This window comes from Paramormyrops kingsleyae, chromosome 15 (genome assembly GCF_048594095.1).
Source record: "Paramormyrops kingsleyae isolate MSU_618 chromosome 15, PKINGS_0.4, whole genome shotgun sequence".
NCBI classification, from domain to species: Eukaryota; Metazoa; Chordata; class Actinopteri; order Osteoglossiformes; family Mormyridae; genus Paramormyrops; species Paramormyrops kingsleyae.
The window spans coordinates 17,724,469-17,738,455 of record NC_132811.1 but is presented as its reverse complement, the minus strand read 5'-3'; the positions used below and the strand labels follow the sequence as shown (position 1 = coordinate 17,738,455).

At 41.1% G+C, this 13,987-nt stretch overlaps 1 protein-coding gene across 6 annotated transcripts in view; it reads right to left on the bottom strand.

Moving 5' to 3' along the window:
• mast2 (microtubule associated serine/threonine kinase 2) overlaps positions 1 to 13,987 on the bottom strand; it is a 106,045-nt gene that overhangs the window by 68,760 nt on the left and 23,298 nt on the right. For all 6 annotated transcript variants that reach the window (XM_023794686.2, XM_023794688.2, XM_023794689.2 and 3 more), the window contains exons 2-3: positions 7,996 to 8,143; positions 7,016 to 7,158 (exon numbers count right to left, since the gene is read on the bottom strand). In XM_023794686.2, coding sequence (XP_023650454.1) covers positions 7,016 to 7,158; positions 7,996 to 8,143 — 291 coding nt within the window. The remainder of the gene's footprint in view (positions 1 to 7,015; positions 7,159 to 7,995; positions 8,144 to 13,987) is intronic.

The window sequence follows — 13,987 nt, the reverse complement described above, 5'->3', positions numbered from 1 at the left end:
ACTCTTTCTTTCCCCTTCAGTTTAGCAGCTGGCTGGGGACTTGCATTAAGCATGCCAATAACATTCCGAGGCCATTAAGTCGATGGCCATTAAGAATATACCCTAATTAGCCACTCTGGTTTGGGTATGGTAGAGACTTAAGTGTTTTACTCTTTTTAGCCAGATACTCTATGGTTTTGCATATAGAAAGCATTCCTCTAATGAATGCTATTAATTGCTCAGGCAGGAATTCTAGCTACACCAGCATTCGTGGTCTTCGGACACTCTTGGTTCTCATGTCAATCGGATGCTGTATTTCGTCTGCGTTGACGACAGAAACACTGGGTTAGACCACGGTGCCAGATACAGCCATAAGCACATTTAACTTCATTTGGAAAGCCATGGGTTTAAATTGGTAATGGCTGGATATGTCTGCAAATCAAAACGGCATCAAGAAACCCACAGGATACAGCTTAATGTGATTTTATACCAAAATAAGATGCCTATAATTATTTAAATATCAAAAGTTAATCTTATGGTGAAAAATCCTCCTTTGAAGAGTCAGTAAAATAGCATCTTCCCCTAATGTAGTCAATAAAGGAAAATAAAACGCATTTCGTAGGAGCAAATCTGTGTGTGTGTGTTTTTAAACACTGGAGAGGAGGAAGGTAGTTTCATTTACCTTCCAACCCATGCAACCACAATGTTGACATCCTTGCCTGCACATCATCTACAAACAGGCAACAGGTCCTCTCTACATAAACACAGCAATTGTGAAACGTGCTCAGCACTGGACTATAAAGCACTACGGAGAGCAGTGGAAGCAGCACAGAGCATCATAGGCCCTTAGCAGTTGAGGACATCAATGTCACACGCTGCTTCCAAAAAGCAGATCACCTCCTAAAGGAGGTGCATGGCCACTTTGCTTCCCCCATTCTTCTGATAAGCAGTTCAAGAAGATAAAGCCCAGAACACCAAGATTCAGGGACAGTGAACTTTAATAGTAATATTACTATTCTCTCACAAACTACTGCTGCCACATTTGTCTTATGTTGCAATGGTGCACAGACTACAGATTTTGTGTTTACAGTTATTGCTTATTGTTCTCTGTATGTGTAAAGGTTAACATGCATGTCAGTATTTCACTGTTCTTGAAAAACGTGACAAAAAAGCCTTGAATTGCTATACGTAATAAGCCCCTCCTAGTCCCCAACTACCTCCCCCCCCCCCCCCAAACTAGAACTCAACCTCATTTCATGTCTTGTAGTTCCTTAAAAATCATGCAAGTAGAGTCCAATCACAGCAGCCAATTAGCGCAGAAAAGCGAGCAGCCTGAAGGCATGTTCTAAGTGAGCTCACCCGAACGCTATCTTAATTGGTATCAGGACTTGACGGAGCACGGCTTCCAAGGGCATGATGGGTCGTTGCCACATCTCAAAACCCTAGTAGAACCCTATGGGGGAACCCTAAAGGAAGAGGGAAGGAGAAAACACCACAGAAACGTTCCTCAATTAGCACAGGACCGGCATGAAACATCCATACAAGAAAACTGCTGGAGTCAGCCAATCACAGTACACTTGCACTGTTCTGCGAGGAAACCTACCATGGCCCAATCTGAAAAGGCGTAAGAATGACAATGGAAAGAAGACGACATTTTAATCTGATCACATACAACTACGTCTCTCTCTCTCCCCGAAATGGAAAAGTCAGTCAATAGAGGAGGCTTATCTGAATTTATAAAGACTGCACACAAATGAGCACCAAAAAAGCCATAAGTAGTCAAAGAAGGTGCATGCAGCATAATTAATTATTCAGCTTGCTTAATTTATGCAGTTCAATTAAAAACTGCAGGATTTTTTTTAGCCCATGGAGGTGAACCAAAGATGCACAACTGAGACTTATAGTGGGGCCTTTTCTTAGGTATACAAGAAAACGGTCCTATGGCTTATGAATAGTCAAACACTAAAAAGAGACTCCCGATGAGCATGAACTGAAATCGAAACATTTTGCATCTCTTTGTTGTAGGGCTGTCACTAACGGCTATTTTTCAATAGATTAATCTATTTTATCGATTGGTCGATTAATCAAAATGATTAATTTTCCCTCCAGAAAAACAATTTGACTAAGTTTTATTTTGACGACGACAGACTATGCCATTGCAGAGCTTTAGATAGTACACTGGATTTTCAGCACTATATAAACATTATTTTCACCCACAATTTGAAAAGCAGATTAGTGATCCGGCTAAAAATATTAATGAGATGCATATTGTGATGCCCAAAAGTTAGTAATCTGTACAGATTTGGCGTATCTTCATGCTTAATAAATTAAGTCAGTGGAGCACGCCATTAACAACACAAGCCACAAGCCCTGAAGTCGCGATGAAGAAGGGACAGATTAGCAGCCGCAACATCTTTTAAAAGGAGGAGATACTGTAGTTAGGCAAGGTAAAAAAAATGTTGGTAATGAGGTGGTACTTTTTGCAGATTAAAGTTTTCATTTTTATTTCAGTTCACGAATGATTTTATTTAGCGTCCATTTTCGTTTTAGTTGACAATAATGACACTGGTCCCAGCAAGTCCAATGCATACAAATCAATCAACGTAGAATAAGCACAGATTTTGGCCTAAACATTTTCAGAAACACTTATTCAATGGAGATTCTAATGCAGCAGACAGACAACTTTACAGCTTTAATAAAGACGGTATTTAGCAGCTACAAAGACAAAAGATATCAAAGCTCAGTAGTAATGGTAATTTAATAGACAACACAGTGGTTTTGCCTTTTCTGGCAATCTAAAATAGCGCCTGTGTGTTTCTCTCTTCCGCTGCTCATGCATAGCGCACAATGCAACACCACCTTTTTATTTGGTGATAATTTGAACTACTCCCATAATTACACTATGATATGAAAGGAAAACATTTGTTATAATGAATTGAATCATAAAGGTAATTTTATTAAAATAAAAAACGAAGCATCGATTTAAAATATTGATGCTGATGCGTTTTCAGCAGACGCCATTGACTACGTTGACTAATCGCGGCAGCCCTACAAAGCTGATCATCAATGTATTTCTGAGGCAGATGCCTGGTCTGAACCTGTGCCTGTGGGAAGAGCTCATTAGAGCACATGTTGCTTGAAGTATGCAACCCTGCGGGGAACCAAGCAAAGGCTGCATGTAGTACGAGGTAGGAAGCTGACCTGCAGCATCAACACACTGGATCCATCACATTTAGACAGACAGCACCTATCCGCACCGCTTCTCGAGGTGTCATGTTATGAGAAATACTTCTGTTTACACTATCCAACCAGTATAAAAAAAAGAAGGCAAATCGGCTATCTAAATGTCCGTGTTCCAGCCAAGTTCAGGCTACACCGAGGCAAAAGAACAGAAGAGCTTTCAGAAACAATGATGTCTCCTTCTCAGCCAAGACCAAGGTGAAGTCTGTCAAGAAGATTCAACTGGCGGGGAAAATGCCATCAAAGGAGGGACACAAGACTCGCTCACAGCATTCAGCTGTCCTTCAGGGCCAGTCTACAGATTTTCCTGTTCAAACTGTGTTGTGGACCGGCCCTCAAGAACCGGAATTGGGGAACCCAGGTGTCCAGGGCGAGATGGGGAGACACTTAAGTGAGGAGTCACTTAAAAATGCACCCCATCTGACAGCTCAAGGGGTGTTGCACACAGGGAGCACACACTGCCACACAGAAGGAAAACCTGCCCCCCAAGACAGGTTTGCAATAGCCTACTGAGCTGTGTAATCTAAGGGTTCCAGAAGTAAATATTTATAATATCTTTACTCAACATTTCAAAGAATATAGTGCATAAAAATGCATTATTCCATTTTTCATATTGCCTGTGGCAAGCAGGGCCCAAAGTAATGGCCTGCATCCTATTGTGGGCTCAGTCTGCCTCCCACAAAATGCTCTATAGTGGCACCTACTGTTCTCCAGGTGCGTTCAACCCTGCAGAATACTGTGGGAATTATTTCACGGATTTACATCAACATTTGTTTCAAAGACATTAGACCCGGGGGGCTTCAAGTTCTCGCCTTTCAAACAGCACAAATTTCTCGATCCAAAATTCAAACTGACAAGAAATGCAAAGCATATATCTGTCAAGCTGAACATAAAAAAATTCAGAAAAATTTATGACAATTGCATTTCCTGTTCTTATGGATGACAGGGTGTTTGGATTTGCAATAGCACAATTCATGCATATTTAAAGAAATTAGGTCTCTGGTGATTTGAATTTCCATTAAAGGTGATAGCGACGACTGCATGCCACATAATTATATTAGCAACGTTTATAAAATTTTAATTAAGAAAATTTCAGTGGGCCATATGGTTCCAAAGACACAGAGGAAAACCAGACAGACATGTGAATTAACAAAACTGCTTAGGTACAGGGTACACTTAAGACACGGTTTCCTTGCTATTTATATATCTTTTTTAAAACTAAATACTGGACCAAAGAACTGGAGAATCCAAATAGACCAGGAGCCTTAATACTGAACAGTGTGTTTATTAAGGCTTTTAAGAAGAGTAAGTGCAGAGACCCTGGGGTGTTCAAACCTTAATCCTTTTCAGGGCTGCACAATGCTGTTCACTGACATTCCGTGAAGGGCTGGCCATCATAATTTGATCCATTACTATCAAAGCAAAACAAAGTGTGTGTGTGTGTGTGTGGGGGGGGGGGGGGGGGGAGGACACCTGTACTCTTCTAATTTTCATCTCCCGCAGCCCTTTCACCACATAAACTCTGAATTCTCATTAACGCTCATTTTCCTCAGGCATAATGAAACACAGACAGTCGAGCACATCCCCACCACCAGCCCACTCCCCCCCACCAGCCCACTCCCCCCCACCCGTGCTCCTCTGCATATGAACAAGCAACCGCCGTTACTGTCTCTGGCTTCCATGTAGCCGAACGGTTCCATCTCTGCAGCGTCCTGCACGTAAGTGCTCTCCACTTCCTGCTCACGGCAGCTGCACTCCGCCGGCTTCCTCCCAGCAAGCGGCTCGACAAAGGACGCAGGATGAATGCCCTCATCAAGCATTCATCGTGCCTTTAGAATGAATCTGCGCGCTGCCGCACAAACAAAGACTCAAACAAATACTCGAAACCCCCAAATCAGGAAGGGGCTGCTTGTTTTGTTTGGAGTGCTGCCTGACCTTTCTGTCTGTATTGCCAAGCGTAACCCAGATATATATATATTTTTTAAAAATAATAAAAAATTAGCAAGAGAAATAAAATGGAAATTACAAAGTGTAATGGTGAACAGGCAGCATACTGACCTCGACACATGAAGCTCCCTCCAGGCAGCTGGATGGATTTCAATGAGGACATGAAATTTCAAAGATGGAACGCTGACGTTCCCGGCAGCATTTAGGGGTTATTTTATTTCTGTCTGACATACCCACCACCATCACCTTGCGCATTTGGAAATGCACCAAAAGCATCACCAAACCATTACATCCCAACTTCCTTAAGCAAGCTTTTGAAACATTTAGTCAGTCACCTTACATCACAGAAGCTTAAAATAAGGACTGAAGCAAATGGAGCCAAAGTAATTCCTTTTACAAAAGTCAGGCACAAATCCTCTCTCACTCAAGACACACCATTGTGACGGAGATGGGAAAGGAAAAAAAAAAAAAAAAAGAGAGAGAAAATCACCAATGACTGTCATTGCATCGGTATGGGCCCCCAGAAAGCCATTTGTGAAAAACATGTGTTCTTTCCCACTAATCCATAATAACATAGTTATTTCCAGAAACTGCAGAATGCCTAAAGATGCACTTTTATGGCAGTCAAACCACTGAATGACAGGATGAAAACATTCCTTTGTTTATTTTTATTTCCACCAAACTTCCACAATTTTTACACATTACAAATACTATATTTTGGGCCACTGACCATTTCCCTTAAATTTTATGCATGGTTAAGTTATCAAAATAAATCTAGATACTTACTCATATACACCCAGCATTACTGTCTGAAGAGAATCTCCATCTCAAAATGATACTGCCATCTAGTGTTCCACTAACCACAGATCACCCAACTCTAATCAGTAGGTGGCAGTAAGGTATCAGTTATGCAGTATCCGTCAGAAGAAGAGCATACATTTATCAAGTATCTCATATTTTAACCATTTAAAATTGCATAGTTAGTTTCTGCAGTCTTTCAGCCCCTAAACGTTACTAAATTAAACTAAACTATCCCATTTGTCAATGGATAATGACAACGATGAAGCAGTACTTTTGTTTGGGCATGGATCATCCCTTCAAAACAAAACCACAAAATATTCCATTAATACCTTTTCATCCAAATGATGTACTACCCATTGAATGTCTATAGTGTGAAACAAAGCCAAACTTATATTATAACACAAATCCAGGAGGGGGTGCTGTTCCACAAACCACAGCCACATACCCTACACTGCAGACTGACGCCAGTAGTTACATTTCTGGGGATGTGCATGTCAGGTTATGGTACATGCTAGGGCACAGGTTACACGACTAGGTTGTACTCACATCTTACAAACGGTGTAGATTCTACGCAATCCTACTAAATCTGCCTTTATACTGGAGGTACTGATGTAATATAGCCAGTTCTGCTATCTTGATGACCCAACCAAAGCATAACCATTATGTTCCTGCAAAAGTAGATCAACTGGAGACAAGCTAAGGGTTACTGATGAAATATACCTGACTGTGCTTTAACATGGCGTGTGCTGGAACACGGCAACTAAATCTCTTAATATAACATCAACTGAAGAAATCAACCGCCCCAGTTTGATGCTCTTTCTGTACCATTTGTGTAAGGATACCACATGAGCAAGGATTAAGCCATCAGGACATACAGTCCCTAGATATACTACCAAGTACTGCTGCTGATGCCCTCTAGTGCTTTTAGGGCAAAATCTGACCACAGCCCATTTCTCCTCAGCATAAAACAGAACTTATCAGCAGTAACATGCCCATGTACTTTTAAGCGGGGTGCCACCAGCTGCCCCAAAATTGAGGCAGAACTCACCAGGCCTGCAGTGAGGGCAGGGGCAGATTGGCCCAGCGACTGACTCCTCATGCGCACAAGGTTGTTGGGCTCGCCAGGCTGCGGCAGAACCAGCTGGCTGACTCCGCCGTGGAGGCTGCTGGACAGAGGCAGGAGCTGCTTTCCTGGGGGAAGAGGCCAGAGCGGTTGCATTTTAACCGCCATTTCTCACGCAGGCTCCTCACTGCATGGAGGCTCGCCAAGCCAACAACTAAAAATCAGGATAATAAACAAAGAGTTGCTTCTGGCCCCCTGGGCTCGTTCCGCACTCTGCGTGCAACAGGCTGTATGAGCCTCTGATGGAATTAATGGACCAGAGCTGCAGGCGAAGATGAGAGCATGTTCTATCCTGGCCAGGATTTCACTTAACTGCTTAGAGTCATCAGGGCTCCAGCTGAAAACAAAACAGACTGGTTTAACGAACTCAAAACCTGAAAACACACAGACTGCACGTAAGGACACAAAGCTGAAGCAGGCCGAAGCCACAGCTGGCAAGGATGTCCCTCAGTGCCCATGAAGCTGACATGACTGCATACTGCAGTTATGGAGAACCCCATCCTGCAGGTGCTGTGAATGGAGCTGTCCTTAAACTGAATTATAACACCACTAATGGGTGATGTGCAAAACCTTCATAGGCAAGCAATGACGCACAGCAGTCCATTATGCAAATCTGTTGACAAAACAGAACATGCCATCAGCTTTCTTAGCCCAAGTCCTAATATGAGCAGGGATATGGCTCTATATTTTCCCCCAATAAGAAATGAAAACTTTGGGGATCAATCACCTGATATCCTATAAGAAAAGACTGCCTTGTTCCACAAATTTCAATTTTTGTCCATTAAGCTTCAATTTTTTTTATAGATTTTCTTTAGAATCAGTGTTCACTTGTTCCACAAATAATATAATCAGTGTTCAGGTACACAGTAAGATGGCAGTCAGCACAAATCACCCCCATCTCTCACCGGTGAGGCCACTTGCCATGCTCCCTCGTCGAGCACGGCCATCATCCTGGCTCAGCTGCCTCTGCAGTTTTGTCTTTCCCACAGATGGCGACAGGTCTGGGTTACTGAGCTTCCGGAACAGGAGCGGAGGGGGCACCGCAAATTCCTTCTGTAAGAGAACGAGCACAGTGTAAGAACTGACAGCAGAGACATGCTCAAGAACCCTGTGCCATCAGCTTTCAGTTAGAGGAGGATGATGAATATTTGGCCAGGGCTGTCCTGCAGCTAAGCTGCCTCTTAGCCACAGATCAGCAGGTGGGCCGACAAAGCAGACCCCAAGCCGTAGCAGAGTGACATGTCTGATATCACTTTACATTTATTGAGTAGATGCCTTTCCCTCTGCTTGGAAAGATCAAGGGCCTAACGGTGACATGATTACTCAGTCTAAATTCTCTATACAAATATTTGTGATTTCATTCGTTTCTTTTGTATATTCGATTCCCAGTCACCGAAACTGAACGCATCTCTCACTTGCACATCTATAACAGTTATTAGTGTTCACCTTGTTTACCCCCCACACGCCTGTGTTGAGTGATGTTACAGCTTTTCTTAGGACTGTATGTTCTGATGACTTAATCCTTAGTCATAAGGGATTATTAAACAAATACAGAAAGTCATTTTCCAGCATCCCTGGGTATACAACAAAAATTACATGTGAATCAGTTATAATTTACTATGCAAATGTACACACTTACGCCCTTCTGTATTAAGCCCAGAAAGAAAAAAAAATCTGGCACACAAATATCGAATCTTGTGAAAGTAGCTAAACAGTTATGCAAAAAATATTATATATTGTATGTAGACTGGAACCTGAAGCAGCCGCGTGATCCTTAAACAACTTTGAAGAATAATTAATCTTCTCTCATTTATCGTACTAAAAATTTTGCTTTTCAATACTTTTTCTTTTGCAAAAATCAGGTCTGAGAAATAACTTGTATTTTCAGCTAGGTGGTATGGTCTTCCAGTGAAGGTTCAGATTTCATGAAAGATGCAACTGGAATACAGACATTGTATGGCCCTGCACCACCCATCACCGTTTCATTTACACACAAAATGCACAGATTTACACCGACACTGTCATTCTATACAATGAGCCCTGACAACAGCAATTCCTAATCAAAGGGAAACATCCTAATATGCTTGAGCGCTACCAAAAGCATTTCATGTCCTCGTTTATGGTTTTACAAACATATAAAGACTCCCCCCGCTGCACAAGATGACTGCTGTTTTAACTATAAACTCCTAGTCGGCAGTAATGTAAGCATGTGTGGATTAGCACCTCAAGCAGTACAGGTTTTAAGAGCCACCAGCGCCCCTAGGGGCGGAGTTTGTGCAGGGCATCTTAGGCCTCTGCTTCTCGAGTTCACTGCAAGCTCACATTTCCACTCTGTGGCTTTGCATGACTTTTATTAACAAATGTTTTCATAGTGGTCTCATTCAATCTTGGCACAGAGCAGAAGAGCAGCAGTGGGGGGGGCCCTCCTTTACTCCCACAAATCAGTGGTTTTGCATCCCACCATTGATTTGCTTTAACAAACACAGTTCTGCTGAGTCTTTGTCCTATTTCCCAAAAATGGGGGGGCAGTAGACCTTGGATCAATAGGCCTATACTGTATTTTCGCTTTGTGGCCACGTAAAATCTGAATAACAGTATTAGAGGTTAAATAATGAAGTTTAGCAGAAACACAAGCATAAACAGAACTGCACATGCACTGCCTGACCAGTAACCAATCCCAAATGATTATTTGGCAAAAAGTTATAATACCCCACACAAACACACACATGCAGATAATAAAACTCAGTTTATTCACACCATTACTGGTACATACATTGTAGCCAAAAATTTTTGTACACTATAGTAAAATGGTCAAAAATGGAAATTTTATTACTCTTTTCCTCAATGCATTGAGTATTTCAGTAATTTTAGCCATGTCAGGAAACTCAGCTAACCCTACAAATGCTTGTATAGAGAAAGACCACCAAGTCTACTTGAAGAAACTAAGGGCACCCAATTAACTGCCTATTTGGAACACCTACTGTTGTGTGCTGTGTTAAATGATCTCTTTTATGACTGGGAACTCCTCCCATTGTCACATATTCGTTCAACTGTATGAATGGCCAGATGTAGAAATTGTTTAAAGGTAATAAAGGACAATTTGAAAACAATTCCAGAATGTTTTGAATAAAAAACTCTTGTTTCTAAACATAACACACATAATTGTAACATTTTAGACAGTTTTTAAAGTTTGTTCTTCAATATACTCAATTTAATTTCCAGTTTTGACCATTTTTCTACAGTGTACAAATAAAAAATAAAAAAAAGAAAGAAAGTATGCATGGGCAAATGTAATGTGGTGTATGCATGTTCAAATATGCTGTGTAAGGTAAGAACTAGGCAGGTGGTACAGATCGAGTAGTGGCAGACACCCACACTGTCAAAAAGAGGCCAAATAGTGGAACACAAAGAAAAATAAATATTGCAGAGAGCAACAGACGTACCGTAAAGAAAAATGAGCCGAACAAGCAAAAGAAAAAAATAAAATAAAATGTATATTTTATATATATATATATATATATATATATATATATATATATATATATATATATATATATATATATATATATTAGTGCTGTCAAACGATTAAAATTTTTAATCAGATTAATCACAGGGTTGCTGTGGATTAATTTCGATTAATCATGATTAAATATCATTCATTTTTAATCTATATTAATCACATTTAATTTTGCATGAGCAAACCGACTCAAGAAAAAGGGGAATATATATGCACTTAACATGTTTATTGAACATCTTGAACATGAGTCGGATGTATTCCATCTGCCACAGAAGTGCAATACCATGGACCCATATCAAAAAGCAAGATTTTTTGCTTAGCCGGTCAACTTGTAGGATTTAAGGTACCTCAGTTTAAATGGTCTTTATCTTCGTTCGCTTACAATTAGTACGAACTACCGTAAATCCGACAAATAATCCAACTACCGTATTTTTCGGACCATAAGACGCACCTTTTCCTCCCCCAAAAGAGGGGAGAAAAAGTCACTGCGTCTTATGGTCCGAATATTGCTCTGTTCACATGCTTTAACCCTCTGGGGTCGAGTGCATAGTTGGCGATGCAGCGTACTTCTCGCGTCTATTTCAGTTTATATCTCGCTGAAATCTTAATGTATAATCATGAAAAAACGCTGGCTAAATCCGTAATCTGTCTTCTTTTCAAAACGTCCATTGTCGGAAGTATTACAGTTTTTAAAATTAGTTTAATTTTTTGCCGATTTAACCTATGTCCCCTTACTTTGTTTTACCTGCATCGGGGGCGTGTAGTACCGCTGTCACCCGAAGATCGCTATTCACATTCTAAATAGCCGCATTAGCGCGTATTCAAATCGCATTCGCATGGTAATTTGGTGAACAACGCAACGGTGAAACACGATCCAAATACATCCCCATCAGCGCCATAAAAGGGGGGAGGGATGTGGCCAGGTGTCAATGGATCATTCATACACATGAAAGTTTTTTGTTACTGAAGTGTCTCTTTGTTTCTTTGTACTTTTATTGTTTTTTACTGACTTTATTTGTTAATAACAGTGATAATGGTTCTTAATGCTGCTGTTGACTACTGTTCACTGTACATGGTTGACGTAAAATATTGTAGGACACTATTTGGTTCAGAATCTTTTTTTTCTTCATTTCCCTCCCCTACAACTAGGTGCGTCTTATGGTCCGAAAAATACGGTAATCATGAAGTCCAATTCTAGCCCGGTTAATTGCCATTGTTAGCAATATCAGTTGATAACACATTACGTGCGGTGCTTTACATATAAAACTCCGCAGCAACACATCCACAGATAACTTGGACGGTATAGCGTGTGCGACCGATTTAATGAGCCACAAATGAGAAGTAGTGTTTAAACAGTAAAACTACAAGGCGCAGCTATCTTGGATTCTGAACTCGGGATCCTCTGTGTTGCTCCGAGACATTTCTCGGATCTCCGAGAAACGGGAGCGTATGTTGTTACTTCTGTCTTCAAAACTCCGGAATCCGACTCGGAATAAGAGTTCCGAGGGCAAATGGAACACACCAAAACTGCCCGAAATGGGTTGACAGAGACATTTCAGGGATTTTTAATCATTCTCCGTTGCACATGGGTTAATTGCGTTAAAAAATTTAATCAGATTAATCACGATGATGGATTAATCCGCGTTAACGCGTTAATTTCGACAGCCCTAATATATATATATATATATATAAATTAAAAAATTTGGCGAAGAATCTCTCAATACTTCAGTATTGTATGCGATATACATATGCTTTTATTTACAGTAAACATTTGTTCTAACTTTTGAGCAACCTAGAAATTAGATGCTTGAAATACATTTTTTACATTTCAGTTTTTCCAACCAGCAATTTCCGCCTCCACATCCCTTCCGGGGCCCCGTACCTATTTAGTCAATGTGTAATTCTTTTTTTTTTTTCTTTTTTTTGTTTCACATGAAACAGTTCAGCAGAGGAAGAAGACTGCACTGAAAACCTCTTATTTTGAATATATGCAAGTACTTGTATAATCATTCTTAAATGCTTAAAATATTTGTTTACATTTCAGGAACTTCGATATTTAGTCAGTTTGTACTTTTTCCTAAGACTAATTTTCTTCTACGTTATGTGATAACATGTTCAGTAAGCGTTAAGTAGAGATGCATTTTGTTTTCCAGTTGGAAAATTTTGATATGAATAAACCCATAATTCTTTCTAACCTGACTATTAAAAAGTATTTTTAGAGAAATTTCAATAATATTGATCGGATATCGACATAGCAACCTAAAATATCGAGATACTGGTTTTTCAGCCATATCGACCAGCCCTACACTAGGACTGTCGAGATGATCAGGCTGATGAGACCCTAGGTGACTGAAAGGCATACCCCTCCCCATATGAGAATGATTCACCTCTTCTGAATGTGACCTAGCCTCTGACACGAATAGCACGACGCAGCAAGTGACACAGAAATGCGTAGGTCTATTGAGTTAACAACCTCACCCTGGACTGATTACAGAACCGCTACTATACTGAATATCTCAGTATGGTGGGGGGAGGGTGGAGTCTGGGCGAGGGAGCAGTGTCTGCCCACACCTTCTTACAGCCGACAGCGCAGGTTTAACAGCAAGCTTATATGCTGGGCCGGATGCCAGCCCCTGGGCGTTAAGCGGGACATCGGCCTTGTCAGCTGCAGTAAGAGTCCCTAAACCACCCTAGTGCTGCCTTCGTATGTCTGATGAGAATCATTCCCAAGCTCAGGGACACAAAGCCCAGCTCCATTCCAAGCCATCAATAGCAAGCAGAACCAGCTCATCTGCCATGAGATTCTGGACTCATTTTAATGTGACTAAATTTACTTTAGCCTGTAACCTGTTACTATCACTGAAGACAAATCAGAACTAGTTATCAAACTACCATCTCTGCACCTTAATATATAATCTGCATATTCATATTGCAACACTAATAAACAACTAACAGCCAGGGAGAGTGTAAATCATGGTTACAGAAAGTTGGGGGGGGGTCATCAGCGTTTTTTTCCGCATCCATGATTTACAATCCTCCTCCCCCCCCACACACACACACACACACACCACCTGCCGTTATTTATATCACATTTGTCTTACACAGGACAGCACGCCCCCCCCCCCACCCCCACCCCCAAAATCCATCACAGCCATCAGAAGAGTGGGAAGCTCAACAGTTCATCTATCCTTCCATTATTATACCGCCACCCCCCACCACACATTCCTGGCCCAAAAACAACCACCCCTAAACAGTTGTATATCTCACACAGACTCCAAACCCCCCCCCCTTTTCACATTATGCACCATTGGTGACACTCTCTCACACACAAAGGCAACCATTAGGCTCCTCCTGAGTGTTAGAAAACGTAGCCCGATATC